Here is an 18763-nt window from a genome sequence, read left to right as displayed (position 1 = left end):
AGTGTCAGCAAGACCAAGGAACTGACTTTAGGACAGGGGAACCAAAGGTTCACGAACCAGTCCTTGTAAGAGGATCAGAGGTGGAGAGAGTTAGCAACTTTAAATTCCTGGGTGTTACTATTTCAGGGGACCTGACCTGGGCCCAGCATGTAAGTGCAATTCTGAAGAAAACACTGCAGCAATTCCACCGTCTTAGGAGTCTGCTGAGATTCAGCATGACGTCTAAAACTTTGCAAACTTCTATAGATATGTAGTGGGGAGTATATTGACTAGCTCCATCATGCCCTGTTATGGAAATACCAATGCCTTTGAATGGAAAATCCTACAAAACGTAATGGATTTGGCCCAGTACATCACATTTAAAGTCCTCCCACCCATTGAGCATGTTTACATGAAACACTGTTGCAGGAAAGCAGCATCCATCAGAGATCCCCACCATCCAGGTCATGCTCTCTTCTCGTCGCTGCCATCAGCTAGAAAGTACAGGAACCTAAGGACTCACACCATCAGGCTCAAGAACAGTTACTACCCCTCAACCATCAGGCTCTTGAACAGAAGGGGTTAATTACACTCACTTCCCCATCATTGCAATGTTCCTACAACCAATGATCTCACTTTAAGGACTTTTTATCTCATGTTCTCATTATTTATTGCTATTTATTTATATTTGCATGTGCACAATTTGTCGTCTTCTGCACTCTGGTTGATCTTTCAATGATCCTGTTAGTTACTATTCTAGAGATTTGCTGAGAAACCCAACAGGAAACTAAATCATAGGGTTGTAAATGGTGACATACATGTACTTTGAACTTTAAAGCTACAGTGCATGGATATAGTGGATGTGCTGGCTGTTATCCTCAAATGCCACAACAGAACATGGCTCACATATTGGAAGATGGTAAAGCACTCCCAAAGAGGGGAAACTCCAGATTCTGGAGGGAAAACATCAGTCATATGAAAATCTTATGAAATGTTATTAAGAAGGTAGCTACAAAGCACTGAGCAAATGATAAAAGAGATGTAGAGTCAATATAGATTTATGAAAAAAAGACTTGACAAATTAAAAAATGCTTTTATTTTTAACTAACAGAACAATGAAGTGGATATCCAGGCCCAGCGGTCAATTTTTGCTCTAATTTTCATGTATTCTGGTGTATTTGGATTTAACAAAATGTCAATAATGCACCAGGCAAAACATTATTGGAAAAAATAAAAGCACAAAGGACAAAAGTAATAGACAGGCATGGATTGAGGATTAGTTGGTAGACAGTAGGAGATGGAACTTGACAGAATGGATGAGGGAAGATATTTTCACTTGCAGGAGTAGCTAGAAATACAGGAGATATTTTTAAAGTAAGTTACCCACTTCGGACACAGAGTAGGTGATTTTTTTTCTCTCTCAATGGGTCTTTGGAGCTCACTTTCACAAAGGCAGTGGAAGCAATGTATTTGAACATTTTTAAGAAAAAAGATAGATAGATTCTTGAAGAGCAAGGTTGTGAAAGGTTACCTTTAATAGCAGCAATGCAGGGTTGCGGTAACAATTAGGCCTGCAAAGATCACAGCAAACACATGCTGAGGGAGATTGATGAAGATAATGCAGAGAAAAGTATCAAACAATGCTGGAACTGAGATGCAGAACACAGTAGCTGAAAATCAGAAATAAAGTCTAGAAATAATCATGTCATATGGTAACTGAGTTAAAGATTGATGACCTTGTCATAGTACTGAGCAGAAGAGGGTGTTTCTTTGTAACTGTTGAGGATTGAAACTTGCTCAATTGGAAGAAGACATACTGTTCCTTGAACTTCCACTGGGCTTTACTGGCACAGTGCAAGCTGACAAACACAGTGAGATTGGGATTGACTGGCTCAGACATTAGAGTGATAGGTAACTGCTGGTTTGGAGTCATACCTGTAGAATGAATGAACAATCTGTGCTTGATTTCTAAGGACATCAGTCTTTGCAGCAAACGGATTTGGCTGAGGGTAAAAATGTTTATAGGAATGATATTGGGCTTAGCTGAGACTTCCACTGGAATGTGTGTAGGCCTGGTCTCAATATATAAACAAGGATATTCTTTTAATTGAAAGAAGTCAACCAAGATTCATCAAGTTGGTTCCTGGGATGAGGGAAATTGGCTTAAAAGGAAAGATAGAGTAGGGTTTAAAGAACGCAAGGGATCCAAATTAAACCATAAAATTCTTAGGGATAATGTTACAGGTTCGATGTAGAAATAATGATTCCTGACAGGGATGTCCAGAAACAAGGCTCAGTCTAAAAATAACAGGGCAACCATTCAGGACAAAGATGAAACAAACAAAATGACACCAAGAGAATGATGTCCTTGGAACCAAATAGGGTTATGAAACCGCCTACATCGTCTATTCAAAACAAAAATAGGTTGATTTTTGGATATTATAGTAAAGAGAGGTGGAATGAATGCATGAAAGTGATACTGAGGTAAAAGACCAGACATGACATTGAATGAAAGACCAGACATACGGGTTCAAGTGGTCTAATCTTGCTTCTTTTTTTTTTAATGTTTTTATGTCAATTTTGTAGGTACTAATCTACATAGCTTGCGACTGATTAAATCTAAATGATGGTGAGTTTATGATGCCATCTGTGTAAAGTCAAAAGTTGTTCAGTTACCATTAAGTCATTTCTGTACCTTTGACTACAATGTTTTCTACTGTTTTGAGGGATACTTCCATTATTTGGCTGCTTTCATGAAATACAGTCCAGATCTGAATGATATTTAAAATTCGTAGTTTTCAGCTAAATTACACACAGTACATTTCAAACTTTTAATTAATACACATTAATCACAAACAAGAGAAAATCAGCAGATGCTGGAAATCCGAGCAACACACACAAAATGTGTGTGTATGTTGTTCGAATTAATACACAAATATGAACTTTGAATTCAGTAAACCTGCACAAATAAAAGTCCGTTCAAGTTAAAAATTATCCATCAGAAAAACTGCATAAACTAGTAAAGGGATTCACTTTTAGTATCAGATGGCGAAGAATCCATTGTTGTAACTCCAGGTAGCTGTGATGGTTCTTTGATAACTCTTTCCTCTGAGGACTTGATTATTTCTTCTTGATCTGCATAATACTTCTGTTGCTCATGAGTTAATATGTTTTTCTGATTGCCATAGCAATGACTTTCTAGGAATAAGAACACAAAAATAAAATGCAACTTTTATTACAAACCCAATCTGGAAAATTTATGCAACATATTTACATAAACGATTAAAAAGACCTCAGCCCAACTAATGAACTGGAAGGGGACTAATAACCTTGTGGGAAGATTTGCTAGTAATGCACGGGGTGAGGGGGGGGCGCGTTTAAAACTAGAGTTGCAGGGGGATGGGAACCAGATAGTGGAGAAGTTGTGGAGACAGACGATGTTAAGACCTCAGACAAAGTCAAGAATCAAAAGGTTGAGCACAGTGCAACTAATGCCCTGAGCAGTGTATATTTCAATGCAAGAAGTATCGTAGGAAAGGCAGATGAGCTCAGGACATGGATCAACACCTGGAATTATGATATTGTAGCCATTAGTGAGACTTGGTTGCAGGGAGAACAGGGCTGGCAACTCAATATTTAGGGGTTCTGCGACAGAGCAAGAGGGATTAAAGGTGGATGGGTGGTGTAACTAGTCAGGGAAAAATGTCAGGGCGATGCTCAGTCAGGACAGACTGGAGAACTCATCTAATGAGGGGTTATGGGTGGAAATGAGTAATAAGGAAGGTATGACCACGTTAATGGGGCTCTACTACAGACCATCCAACACTCCAAGGGATTTAGAGGAACAAATTGGTACAGAGAGAGCAGACTGTTGCAAGAAACATAAGGCTGATGTAGCAAGCAATTGCCTTAGCAGACACGGTGAAGGAGAATTCTCAAAGGATTCTACAGATATGTTAAAAGCAAAAGGATTGCAAGAGACAAAATTGGTCCTCTGGAAAATCAGAATGGTAATCCATGCATGGAGTCAAAATAGATGGGGGAGATTTTAAAAGATTTTTTTTCATCTCTATTTACTCAGTAAATGGACAAAGAATCTTCAGAAGTGAGGGAAAATGGCATCAACTCCATGGACCCGAGAGATTACAGTGGAGCTGTTCACTGTCTGAAGGAAATAAAGGTAGATAAATCCACAGGGCCTGACAAAATATTTTCCTCTGGCCCTGCTAGAGGCAATTGTAGAAATTGCCAGAATCTTAGCAGAGATACTTAAATTATCCATAGCGACAGGTGAGGTACCAGAGAACTGGAGGATAGCAAACGTTGCTCTGCTGATTAAGTAATGCTCTAAAAATAAACTAGAAAATTATAGGCCAGTGAGCCAGACATCAGTATTGGGAAAGTTAATGGAAGCTATTCCAAGGGACCGGATATATAAGTATTTAGATTGAGGATAGTCAGCATAGCCTCATGTGTGGTAGGTCGTGTCTAACCAATCTTATAGAAAAAGAATCTGGTGCTTTCCCAGCATATATGACCAAGTCTTCTCAGGCTTCTGGCCGGGTACAGTTATCGATTATAACCGACATTTCAATGACAAATTCTATCATCTTCATTGGGGATGATGCCTGGGCACATCTAGTCCAGTGGTACTTATACGCCCGCAGACCATCACTCCTGATTGGATGAGGGCTAACCAATCAGTTTTCTGCTCTCTCACCTTGTTTACAATTCCAGTTCTAACAGAGCGAGACCTTCGTCTTTGTTAAAATTCTTCTCCTCTAGTTTTATGATGTTGAAGTCAATCCTATGGTCATTACAAATGCAGTGTTCTGCTACCGCCGATTTCTCCAGGTAACCCAAACAGATATACCTCCTGTGCTCCTTGATGAGAGTTTCCACCGTGCACCCTATAAATGCCAGCTGACCTGAGTCCTGGATCATGTATGGCCTGCACAAGCTGTGATTTGAGCTTCCTTATGGGTTTGTGGGTGGTATTAACCTGGCATTTCTTCAGGATCCTGGTGATTCTTCCAGAAACCATGGAAATATGGGGAAGACAAGCAGTAGCGATGGGTTCCTCCTCGTTATTAGGTTTCCTGGCTTTCCCGTTGGCTCTTTTGAGGGCCCAATTCATTTTCTTCACCTTGTAGCCATTCTGTAGAAACACCGTCTTATTTCCTCCAGGGTCTGAAATAGTTTTTGCACGATTAATGAAAATAGAAAGAACAACTCTACACTGAGATGTACGATGGTGGCTGTGACTGTTGAGGTATAAAGTCCGTGTGAGTTGGTTTCTGATAGACGCCATGTCCAAAGCTCCCATCTGGTTTCTGTCATATTGGAATGGCCAGGAATGGGAGGCAACCATTCTTCTCTATTTCTATCGCAAACTGAATGTTTGGATGTATACTGTTCAGATAGTTGTGGAACTGCTAGTGTGCCTGGAGCCCAAAAGGCCACACTACAAAGATGTAGTTGAGTATCTGAAGAAGCATTTAGGGTGTAACGGCGATGAACTGAAAGTCTTCCATGTTAAAGTTAGCAATAGCCGGCGACAAGGGTGATCCCACAGCCACTCCATATGTTCATAGTAGTTGCCCATGTAGAGGAAGTATGTCGATGAAAGGCTGTATTCAAAAAGGTCAATGGTACCCTTATCAAACCTTGACCGCAGGAGGGCCAAGTTGCCCTTAATGGGAACTCTTGTGAACAGAGACACCACGTCAAAACCGATCATTATGTCCTCAGGATTCAGCTGCATGCGAATTATCATTTTAATGTAGTTAGTTGAATTCGTGATGTGATGCTCACAGACCTAACAAAGGGAGACAGCATAGTCGTTAAATGCTCAGTGAGGTAGTAAGTCAGAGAATCTGTCCCACTGATGAAAGGCCTCAGCGGAGAATCGTCCTTGTGTATCTTAGGAAGCCCTTAAAGTCTTGGTGGCACCGGTGCCTGAGGCACAAGTGTCTTGTCCATGTCCGCTGGCAGTTCGGATTTCTTCAGTAAAGCAGAGGTGATCCTCAGTCGAATCCATGGAATCCCGCTGTAGAAATCTGTAGGTGGGATCGACCAGAATCTGTTGGACTTTCCTGTGGTATTCTTCCAAATATTTCCAGTTTCTGGAAGGATCGCCAAGATCCTGAAGAAATACTGGATTAATACCATCCACAAACCCATTAACCCAAAAAAACTCAAATCACAGCTTGAGCGAGTCAAAGATAACCAGGGAATTATAGGATTCCCTGTGAATGCGGAGCAGTGTATGTCAACCAAACGGGAAGCACCGTGGAAACCAGCATCAAGGAGCGCAGTACCCGGAGTTTGGGTTACCCGGAGAAACTGGCAGTAGCAGAACACTGCATTTGCAATGGCCACAGGATTGGCTTCAGCGGCATAAAACTACTGCGCCATGCCAATGATTTGGGGACCATCTAGTAAACGAAGCCACTGAATAAAACTAAAGGAAAAGAATTTTAGCAAAGTTGAAAGTCTCACCTCAAGTAACAACTAGAATTCGATTGTAAACAAGATGGGAGCAGAAACCTGATTGGATGAGGAGTAGCGCATAAGGAGATATGGACTACAGAAGTAGAAATACCACTGGACTAGACATGCCTAGGCATTATCCTTGATGAAGATAGCAGAGCTTTGTCATCGAAACATTAGTTATAATTGATACCTGTGCCTGGCTGGAAGCCATATAAGAGTTTATTCAATTTAATAGAGCTTTTTGAGAAAGTTACCAGGCAAGTTGATGAAAGCAAAGCAGTGGATGCTGTCTAGACTTTAATAAGGTATTTGACAAGGGAAGTTGGTCAAGAAAGTTCAAGAGGAGGTAGTAAATTGGATTAGATATTGGTTTTGTGGGACAAGCCAGGGAGAGGTAGTAGATGATTGCCTCTCTGACTGGAGGCCTATTTGCAAATTTGTAGATAACACCAAGCTTGGGGGTGCAGTGGACAGTGAGGAAGGCTATCATGGCTTGCAGTGGGATCTGGACCAGCTGGAAAATGTGTTGAAAAATGGCAGATGGAATTTAATGCAGGCAAGTGTGAGGTGTTGCACTTCAGTAGGCCCAGACAGGGTAGATCTTGCACGGTGAATGGTAGGGCACTGAGGAGTGCTGTAAAACAAAGGGATCCGGGAATATGAATTAGTAGGCTAGCCAAGTTGACCAGTTGAATAGGTTAGGATTGGATTCCTTAGTATGTGGAAGATTGAGAGGAGATTTGATAGAGCTATACTAAATTATGAGGAGTAAGGTAGGGTAAATGGAAACAAGTTTTTTCCTCGAAGGTCGGTTGAGACTACAACTAGAGGTCATAGGTTAAGGGTGAAAGGTGAATATTTAAAGTGAATATGAGGGAAAATTCTTCACCCAGAGGGTTGTGAGTGTGGAACGAATTGCCAGCACAAGTAGTGCATGCAAGCTTGATTTCAATGTTTAAGAGAAGTTTGGATAGATACATCGATGGAAGGGGTATGAAGGGCTATGGTCCCAGTACAGGTCGATGTGAGTGGGCAGTTGAAATGGTTTGGCACAGATCAGATGGGCTGAAGGGCCTGTTTCTGTGCTGTACTTTTCTATGACTCTATTCATAGATGCACACTTATAGTCAAATAAAATTTACAGAAACATATTTTCAAAGTGATAGTGACTTCATATTGTCAAGTTGAAAGTAACAGCCATCATAGTTCAATTTTATCAGTCTACTCTCTGTTGACTCACATTCATATTCTGCAAATACATCCTATAGTATAACTGAGAAATAACTGTATTTAAAATCTAATGCAGAGTTAATACACTTCTGTTACAGTATTGAGAAACCATCTCCTTCAAATAGTGAGAATAGATTTGAAATCAGTAACTTTTAATGATAATTAAGACTTCATGCAATTTGACACAATATTAATTTCTTCCTCTTATTATGTTTATCTTATTAGCAAGATTTCACTACGACAGCTTATGAAGTCTAAGCACGTGCCTTATCTGGTACATTTTCATCTGAAATAAAATTCACTTAGAAGTTGGAATGATTTTCCAGATTCTGTTACCTTCTTCAAGATTCATATTTGCTTACCTGCACAATTCGAAGATGTAAGGTTGTATAGAAAAGGATAAAACTGTAGACAGCGGATTAACTTCAGATTGTTGTCACAATCAGGACATCTAGTTGTTCTGTCCAGTGCTGTTCTGAAAGCTTGCAGGGCGGCACTAACATTCCTCAAGGCAAGGTAGGCATTTCCCAAGCTTAAGAATGTAAGTGGCTGGAGGTGAGGCAGTATGTGTGTAATGGGGGTGAAGGGGGTGAGGGAAAAAAAATTGCCGTAATTTTATAGAAGTAAATATATACTTTGTTAGTAATTGCAATGGCAAAAGTTGAATTAAATATTCAACAGCCTGTGAGATACAGTTGTAAGAGAAAGTTTGTGAACTCTTTGCAATTACTGTACCTGGTTTTTTGCATTACTCATCTAATACATGATAATGGACAAACACAATCTGCCTAAACTAATAACACACAAACAATTGTACTTTTTAATGCCTTTATTGAACACATTGTTTAATCATTCACAGTCCAGGCTGGAAAAAGTATGTGAAATCTTATATTTAATAACTGGTAAAACTTCACTTAGCAGCAATAACCTCCACCAAATGTCTCCTGCAGCTGCCGATTAGACTTGCACAATGGCAAGGAGGAATTTTAGACCATTCCTCCATACAAAACTGTCCCAGTTCATCAATATTTCTGGGATATCTTGCATGAACACCCCTCTTCAGGTCATGTCACAGAATCTCAATTGGGTTAAGGTCTGGACTCTGATTTGGCCATTCCAAAACACAAATTTTCTTCATTTAAACCATTCTGTTGTTGACTTGCTCTTGTGTTTCAGATCACTGTCTTGTCGCATCATTCAACTTCTATTAAGCTTCAGGTTATAGACCACTACCCTGACGGTCTCCTGTAAAATGCCTTGATAGAATTTGGAATCCATTATTCTCTTAACGATTGCAAGTTGTCCAGGTCCTGAGATGCTCCTTCCACCATACTTCACAGTTTTGGTGTTGGTGTGCAGTGCCCTTTTTTCCTCCAAATATAGCAGTGTGCATTTCTGCCAAAAAGTTCAACTTCTGTCTCATCTGTCCGCAGAACATTGTCCCAGAGGTGTTGTGGAACATCCAGATGGTCTTGTGCAAACTTGAGATGTGCAGCAATATTTTTTTTTGGAGAGCAATGGTTTTCTTCATGGTGTCCTTCCATTAACAACATTCTTGTTCAGTGTTTTTCTTATGGTGGATACATGAACAGAGACTTTAGCAATGTCTAGAGATTTCTGCAGGTCTTTTGCTGTTACCCTTGGGTTTTCTCACCTCCTTCAGCATTGTACATTGTGCTCTTGGTGTGATCTTTGCAGGATGCCCACTCCTATGGAGAGTAGCAGCAGTACTGAGTTTCCTCCACTTGTAGACAATTTCTCTTACTATAGACTGATAAACACTCAGGTCTTTAGAAATGCTTTTGTCGTGTTTCCAGCTTCATGCATCTCTACAATTCTCCTTCTAAGGTCCTCTGAAACTTGTCTTGATCGAAGCATGCTGCACATGAACAGATCTTTCTTGAAGAGAGCAAGCTTTCTCATTAACCTGACTTTGTGTGCCTTTTATATACGGCAGGGCACAACTACAACCCATACCTCAAATTTCATCTCATTGATTGGAACACCTGACTCCAAATAACTTTTATAAAAGACATTACCCCAGAGGTTCACATACTTTTTTGAACCTACACTGATAGTTTAAATGATGTACTCAGTATTAAAAAGAATTAGTACAATTGTTTGTGTGTTATTAGTTTGGGCAGATTGTGTTTGTCTATTATTGTGACTTAGATGAAGATCAGACCATATTATATGAGTAATCAATGCAGAAAACCAGGTAATTGCAAAGGGTTCACAAACTTTTTCTTGCAACTGTATATTGCAAAAATTGTCTACATCATGTGTGCAATCACCCAAAATAAAATCTGTGGGTAAGTGATACCTGTATATAATGTTTCCAAAACCCTTGGAGATTTCAACTTTAGGAATGCACCTCTGTTTATTTTAAAATAAGCTGGTATTTCCCCCAAGAAATTTGGGTTAACAATTAAAAACAATTCATGCTTTGGAGTTTTATTCTTTTCATAATTAATGTACTGCAATGAAACTCTGAACATTAAAAAAACAAGTATTCTATTAAGCAATAGGTGAACATTACCATTAAGTCTCACTGCATCAATCGCACTGTTGTAAAAACAAAACCTTTTTCCTCCAAAATAAACTATGAGAAACCTGTCTTTAATAGATAGAAAAAGTGATTGATACTGTACTATCATTAAAGTAGAATATAAACACCCAACTAAAATAGCTTTTCTGTCCTTTTATAGTTGGTACCAAGTAAATGATGAATAACAGACTAATTCATTTTTGCAGGATCCTTGTTCACAGGCACATCCTAAATTTAAAATCATATGATTTGATTTGTAACGCAAAAATCACGCATTCTAAAAGGATTTGATTTTGATATTTAGTTTGTGCTGAGTCAATTGACTTTTACCAATGTTGAAATTTAGAAAACTATAATCTGGGTTAGGCAATGGTTTTGTGACTGATTTGTCATGCACCTGTGCTTCCTCCAGCATTGCTGTCTGGAGCTAGTTAATTTTCCACCACAGTCCCAACGCATCTGTCCTTAGCCTCCTCCACTGCCAAGGCAAGGCTACACATAGACAGGAAAAATAGCACTTTGTATTCTGCCTGGGTAATCTACAACCCGGTGGCATAAATGCTGGATTCTCCTTCTTCTGAAGGTTCCCTCTATCCCTTTTCAATTTCTTTATCTACCCAGTTCTTTCTACACTCACCCCTGCCCACATCGCCTATTTCTTTCTCCTCACCCACCTCTCTGCACCTACCCATGATCCATACTCACCTCCTTTTGTTTCTACCTGCCCTCTCCTCCTCCCTCATCTGATTCAATACTCCACCTTCCTCTCCTATCAAACTCCACCATTTTCAGTGCTTTGTCACCTCCGCCTATCACCTCCCAGCTTCCTTCGCTATTACAACTCTCCCCTCCTCCATCTGCCTGTCTTCTCTCCTCACCCAGATTCTCCAATTGCTTGCTAGCTCTTGCTTCACCTTTTAGACTATTCTTTCAGTCCAGTTGAAGGGACTTAACCTGAGAGATCAACTGTTCATTTCCCTCCACGGACACTGCCTGGCATGCCGAATTCCTCCAGCATCTTACGTGTTGCTCCAGACTCCAGTATCTGCAGTCTTGTCTCTTTAGTATGCAAGATTATTTCTTTCCTTCATCCACCTAAAATCACCACTCTTCTACAATGTCCTGTTTCTCTCTCAATACTAGAATTTCTTTGAGGGGATGCATGGGTGTCCTTTTCTCCACAGTCTCTTAGGCCTCACTAGCCCAAAACAAACCTGTTGAACCAACATATTAGGCTAAAAGATACATATACCTGAAGAATGTAGAACAGTCTAAAGGTGTACATTGTGAGATTACTTACTTCTGCAAGATCTAAGCTACTACTTTACATCTTTGCGTCAGGTTTTTCAGGAGTGAATTAAAACTTATGCTATTACCCACATGTTCAATAAGGTCAACCAGTGGACACTTAATACCATTTTGAAGTATGAAGCAGTTTTCTAAAATGTTTATGATATTACTTCATATGTATTGTGCAAAGCTAACATTAGTTGCTATAAAAGACAATACAATTTAGATTCTGAACGGTAAGATTGACACAAATAATTAATTTCACATTTAACTTACCTCTGTGCTGTTAATAGTAAGTGCTTTTTGCAAAAGAGTGACAGCATCTTGATGCAGCTGAATATGAATTAGTAGATTAGCCAAATTGACCAGTGGAATGTCCAAATAATCTTCTGGAACCACATTCAGTGCTCTTTTCAAACAAGCAAAGGCAGAGGTTGTATTCCCAACTGCTCTCCAATAAAGACCTGCTTCATTCAACAGTAACCACATTGGAGCAATTTGCTGGAAATTTTTAAAAAATTATTATTTTCAAATAGAGAATTTGGCCATCAAAATCAACACTCACATCAATCAAGAAAACAATAAAGCCACATTTTAACAAATACAAGAACTTAAATACGTCTATCCAGTCCATCCATATTATAATCTAATATACTGCATTCATTACTGGTAGGCATAATAAAAATAACATGTTCTCTCTTGTAAAATTCTGAGTGTACAGTGAAGCCTGACATTAACAAGACAATTAAAAAAATAGTAAAGCACAACTCTCACAATTGCTGCATGATTGCAAAATAAAGAAATTAATTGCATTCTATCATTTACTGGTTAATTTTCAGGGGGGGTTACTGAACAGTAGCTTAGAAATAGCTATTCACATCTGTTTTAACAAAAAGTTATTAATTAACAGGATACATTTTTAAGGAGATGTGAGAAGAGGGATGTAAATATATCAACCCAACAAAAAGTTATACAACTTGAAATTAAAATATATGGGACCCCCAGAATTCCTTACGAAAGAGAGGAATTCATGTGAAGCCACTCTAAATCAGAGTTTAGGCCCCATGTGGAGAATGATCAGCTCTGAAAGGTTTTGAGAGAGTATGCAAAGGTAGTTCTCCAGTGGCACGAGAATCTGAAACTGATCTGAAGACACTGATCTAGGATGACTGACAGAAAAGTCAAAGGACAGCTCTTAACTAAAATTAAAAGGATGGTGGAAGGAGATTCTAAAAGGAAATTGAGTAACTGTACACATTTCTCTACAACTAGAAAGGATGGCAGAGTTGAGCAACTGATAGAATTGCTGCCTCACAGCTCCAATGATCCGGGTTCAATCCTGACCTTGAATGCTGTCTGTGTGTACTTTAACGTGCTAGGAATACATCTACAAGGTTCAGTTTCTTCCCACAACCAAAGGACACATGGATGATTGGTTAATTGTCCACTTATATTTTGTGCGCAGATTTATTTTTGAGCAGTACAATTTTGTTTAAACTTTTCAGCAAATCTGCAGACATTAAAATGCTTTTTCAACAATAGCACTAGCGAAGTAAGTTGCAATTGCTTTGTCTCCCATGTAGGTTTTTTTTGTAAAAAAAAGGTTTCTTGAACATATGCCTCATACCATCCTTAGTATTTTTTATGTTCCTTTTTTAACTACATCTAAAGTGAAACATCAATTTTTACAAAAAAAAAAAGACCTTTTTATGGAATTAAACAGAACTGTGTAGAATTTTGTTTGGCTAATAATTAGCATTGTGAACGAATGATCATATTCTACATATTTCTACCAAAAATGTTCAGCCAGAAAGAGAAGAATACTGAAGAATGGACTTTTTAATCAGCCCTAAACCAAAATAACAACTATTTGCTCACCTTTTCAATAGCCTGTGAAATCACTTTTCCAATTTCATCCTCAATAATATTTAAATGAGAGAACAGAGCCTATTCAAATAAAAGCAATTGCACGGTTACAATCATAACTGCAAGAAGTGTGTCCTATAGAAATACATTGTACACCATTTGCACATTGAATGCTTTGTAGTTTAAACTGTGGCATTGTCATTCAGCACAGTGCAACATATCTCAATCAATTTGAAATATCTATGATAAATATATGAAGTAAAATATTTGACAGATGAAATTTTATAAAGGTGAACTACTTAATACCAAATTAATAAACTGGAAATATGAAATATTTTTACAGTTGATGACTGTTTTGTTCATCAATCCATGTTAAGTAAATACTATTAACTTACTAGAAACTAATTTTAAGATGAAGAGGAACTCTATAAATTTGGTCTGTACTGCCTGTCTGGAACCACAACACATCTGAGAAACGTCAGCAAAACATGTTAATAGGTGACCATGGTATGAAACAGAAATGGAAGAGAACTCTTAAATATGTTAAAGCAGGTTATAATAAAATTATTAGTTTTCTTTATCAAGTTTTCTTATTCCTAATTCATATTCAGTGGTTCACTATCATACCACCAATTCAAACTCACTGACTTCAGTTTCATATTGTTCAATCAGATTGGAACTTGCAACCATTAAGTTTTTGTCCAACAGCTAATCAGGCCATCTTAGCTTGCACAAAAGTGACTCAATTGAGAATTAACTCATTTTTTTTTAAATTGAAGAATTGGTAACAACATGTTATTTCAATATAACTACATGCCTTAGCATTGATAACTTTTCCATAATGGTAGTTTAGAACATAAAGTAACTGAAAAAGACTCTATTTCAACTTATGTTTGGAACAAAAATATCATGTCAAAAAACAGAAAATGCAAGAAGCACACAACAGGGTGAGATAGCATCAGTGGTAAGAGAGATCTGTGTTTCAGGTCAAAAAGCTTTCAGTCAAAACATTAATTCTGTTTTAGTTTTTACAGACATGACCTCCGAGGGCATTTTAACATTTTCTGGTTTTATTTCAGACTTATATCCACAATGTGGTGCTTTGTTGAGATTACCTGCTTGGCATAGTAGTCTGGTTCTTCAGATTTCAAATCTGATCTGTTTTCCAATTCTTTCACTATCTGATGGAGTTTTTCATTATTGCGGCTATCTACAATTGAAGAACAGTCTGGAGGGTGATCAGTCACCTCTCTCTCCTGGTCATTTGAAGCTATCAAAAGTGATTGGACACTGGAAGAAAATATAATTAATCTCAACATTACTAGCTGGAAAGTTTAATGGAACAGATTAAATTTATCAGAAAAAAAAATTTATTTCAAGTAACTTAGACATCAATGATATAATATTAACATCCAAAAAAAATCAGTTTGTATAAGCAATATAATCACCCAAACTTGTAAAATATTATTCTACATGACACAAGGTAGCTAAATGCCAGCACTATCTGGGGCATCTGGAAGATATCGCTGAGATTTTAGACCTTTGAAAATTTTCTAAAGAAAGCGTAAAAAAGATGTGTATTAATCACACATTTTAGAATTAATTGACAACTACTCAAATGTTTATTACCTTATAACATACAGTATTCAAAAACATTTACTGATATAAAATTATGTCTATAAGCTTCCTAGAAAATAAACCTGCAATACTTTGTATTATATTGTTCCTGAGTCGCTATTCTTTAGTAACTTTCGGTAACTTGCAACCTCATTATTTTGCAAAATACCACTTTCAAAGCAACAGCATCACAATACTTACCTAAAACCTTTATATTCCGGAGGTAGAAAGTATGTTGGTAGATCAGCTGCAGTGGGAACAGTAGGGTAAGTTTGCATACAATCTGATCTTTTAGGCCATAGTACATCCTGTGCCAACATAAACAACACACAAATAATGCATTATTTAACATGGCATTTGATTTGCAATTTCGTCTGAATTTGTTGTTTTTTTTCCGAATTTATATTCAGAAGAAAAATACTTGAACTCAAAGCATTATTTTCTATAATTTCTGCACAAAGTGAAAGCCTACTTAACCTTCACGAGCAAGTTATTTTTCCCTGCTCTCCCCATTTTACAGAATACGAGTATATATACAATCTGCTTAAGCTTGACTACTTTGTAAAAGGCTGAATTAAGATACATCAGGGCAAGCTGGGGAGACTCTTTTCAACTGCCTCGATGAATACAAAAAAAAAAGGAAAAATAAAATCTGCTGCACAACAGACATCAGAAATACTGAAAATGCCCTATTTTTCTGCACAGCAGTGCGCTTGAAAGCAGTTCCTTGCCTTGGAGTTCATATAAAAAAAAGACCATGATGAGTCATTTGTGCTGATTATACTAAAGCAGAGAACCATATATCAAAAGGAAAACAGACTCACTGCTGTTGTATGCCAACCCTCATGAGGTTGGAGCCAAAACAATTCGTTTCAAGTATTCGTTTCAACAATTTGTTTCAAGTATTTTTTAAAAAAACTAATCTGTAGCTTGGATAATAAACAGTAAAATCTACAACAGATTAGAGAAAGTAATTCAGATTACAGTATTAGTAAAAGAATTTATTTGAATTAAATCAAAAACATATAAAATGTATTACAAATTAGTAGTAAGTTTTTTGGTTAGGACTATTTTTTTCTTCAAATCAGGTACACCATCGACACAAGTACTTGACATAGGGAGAGAGTAAAGATGACCACACCTATGGTCCCATGTTTCCCCCACATACACTTACACTATAACTTGAGAGATCCTTTCCCCATATGTTTAGCACAGATCGACTTGCTGGTAGTGATGGATACTGTTGATTCAGGCTGCTCCATGTCATATTTGTTGCAAATCTCATTTCAACAGGCATCATACTGGAGGTAGAACTATCATCACCAAACTAAAAAGAGGAAATATGTGCTGTTTTACTAATTATACTAAAACAAGAATATTGAAGTAATGCAATATTCCAAAATTTGAAAATAAGGTGGGGAATCTATTGGAATGAGTTATGAAACTGAGTCCTGATTAGGAATTTATGTATACTATGAGTAATGCAAAGGGAAGAGAAATTAATTTACAAATCACTGAAAAAAAGACAAAATCTTTACGTGAATATAGCGGTTACCATTAAGTTTCAGTCACTATGTATGACTCAAAAAAAAACAAAACTTGACCATGAGTGTTATTAATACTTTCCATACTTGCAAACCTCCAAACCGTTAATGATATCTATAAACTGAGTTTTAAATGTCTACTTTCAAAATTTTTAAATGAATACATCAGCTTAATATACCATCTAGCAGTCTTTACATTTTAGATAAGCAATTACTGACTCAGTTATATGTTGCCAAAATTCAGCCGCCATGCATCTAGCATTAACACTATTTAACAAGAATTTTGATCTAGTCTAGTCTATTTTTTCGTTGATGCTGTTAAAGTGCAATTAAAGCATTCTGTGGGTCAGTTTTAGGACAATTCATAATGAATCAAATCTCAAGAATGAGAAATTACAGTGCACAAATATACTAAAACAACAAAAACAACTAAATAAGTATTGAGAGCATGTTTAAGAGCGGGAAACAGCTTAAGTTACTTTATAACAGAATTTTGAAATAAACTTAAACACCAGACCACGTAGTGACCAAAGGTTTGGCAAAACCCATAGGATTGGAGCATCATTTTAATGGTAGAAATAGACTTGGAGGTCTGGAGTAACAGAAGTCCAGAATAACGTGTGATAGAATAGGAGGGGCAAGAGGGGGAGGTGCTGCATTGCTTGTCAGAGAAAATATAACAGCGGTCCTCTGGCAGGATAGATTAGTGGACTTGTCCAAAGAGGCTCTTTGGGTGGAATTGAGGAATAGGAAAGGTGTAGTGACGCTTATAGGTGTGTATTATAGACCACCTAATGGGGACCGAGAACTGGAGGAGCAAATTTGTAAGGAGATAGCAGATATTTGTAGTAAGCACAAGGTTGTGATTATGGGAGGTTTTAATTTTCCACACATACACTGGGAAGCCCATTCTGTAAAAGGGCTGGATGGTTTGGAGTTTGTCAAATGTGTGCAAGATAGTTTTTTGCAGCAATACATAGAGGTACCAACTAGAGAAGGGGCACTGTTGGATCTCCTGTAAAGGAATGAGATAGGGCAGGTGACGGAGGTATTTGTTGGGGAGCACTTCGGGTCCAGTGATCACAATACCATTAGTTTCAATATAATTATGGAGAAGGATAGGACTGGACCCAGGGTTGCGATTTTTGATTGGAGAAAGGCTAACTTTGAGGAGATGCAAAGGGATTTAGGAGGAGTGGATTGGGACAATTTGTTTTATGGGAAGGATGTAATAGAGAAATGGAGGTCATTTAAAGGTGAAATTTTGAGAGTACAGGATCTTTAGGTTCCTGTTAGGTTGAAAGGGAAGGTTAAAAGTTTGAGAGAGCCATGGTTTTCAAGGGGTATAGGAAACTTGGTTCAGAAAAAGAGAGGGATTTACAATAAATATAGGCAGCTTGGAGTTAATGAGGTGCTTGAGGAATATAAAGAATGTAAAAGGAATCTTAAGAAAGAAATTAGAAAAGCTAAAAGAAGATACGAGGCAGCTTTAGCAAGTAAGGTGAAAATAAATCCGAAGGGTTTCTACAGTTATATAAACAGCAAAAGGATAGTGAGGGATAAAATTGGTCCCTTAGAGAATCAGAGTGGATGGCTATGTGCGGAGCCAAAAGAGATGGGGGAGATTTTGAGCAATTTCTTTTCTTCGGTATTCACTAAGGAGAAGGATATTGAATTGTGTAAGGTAAAGGAAACAAGAAGGGTAGTTATGGAAAGTATGATGATTAAAGAAGAGGAAGTACTGGCACTTTTAAGGAATATAAAAGTGGATAAGTCTCCGGGTCCGGACAAGATATTCCCTAGGACCTTGAGGGAAGTTAGTGTGGAAATAGCAGGGGCTCTGACAGAAATATTTGAAATGTCATTAGAAACGGGGATGGTGCCGGAGGATTGGCGTATTGCTCATGTGGTTCCATTGTTTAAAAAGGATTCTAAGAGTAAACCTAGCAACTATCGGCCTGTGAGTTTGACGTCAGTGGTGGGTAAATTGATGGAAAGTATTCTTAGAGATGGTATATGTAATTATCTAGATAGACAGGGTCTGATTAGGAACAGTCAACATGGATTTGTGCGTGGAAGGTCATGTTTGACAAATCTTATTGAATTTTTTGATGAGGTTACTAGGAAAGTTGACGAGGGTAAAGCAGTAGATGTTGTCTATATGGACTTCAGTAAGGCCTTTGACAAGGTTCCA

At 37.9% G+C, this 18763-nt stretch overlaps 1 protein-coding gene across 3 annotated transcripts in view; it reads right to left on the bottom strand.

Annotated features, from left to right (window-relative positions):
• ttc17 (tetratricopeptide repeat domain 17) overlaps window positions 1-18763 on the bottom strand; it is an 81077-nt gene that overhangs the window by 25831 nt on the left and 36483 nt on the right. For all 3 annotated transcript variants that reach the window (XR_011887798.1, XM_072272681.1, XM_072272680.1), the window contains exons 11-17: window positions 16200-16352; window positions 15227-15333; window positions 14524-14698; window positions 13421-13489; window positions 11819-12043; window positions 8067-8253; window positions 3013-3177 (exon numbers count right to left, since the gene is read on the bottom strand). Coding sequence is in view for 2 of the 3 variants with exons in the window: in XM_072272681.1 (XP_072128782.1) it covers window positions 3013-3177; window positions 8067-8253; window positions 11819-12043; window positions 13421-13489; window positions 14524-14698; window positions 15227-15333; window positions 16200-16352 (1081 nt within the window). In the remaining variant the exon portion in view is untranslated. The remainder of the gene's footprint in view (window positions 1-3012; window positions 3178-8066; window positions 8254-11818; window positions 12044-13420; window positions 13490-14523; window positions 14699-15226; window positions 15334-16199; window positions 16353-18763) is intronic.

Source organism: Mobula birostris, chromosome 11, assembly GCF_030028105.1.
Source record: "Mobula birostris isolate sMobBir1 chromosome 11, sMobBir1.hap1, whole genome shotgun sequence".
Taxonomy (NCBI): Eukaryota; Metazoa; Chordata; class Chondrichthyes; order Myliobatiformes; family Myliobatidae; genus Mobula; species Mobula birostris.
This window is presented reverse-complemented; position numbering and strand designations above follow the sequence as displayed.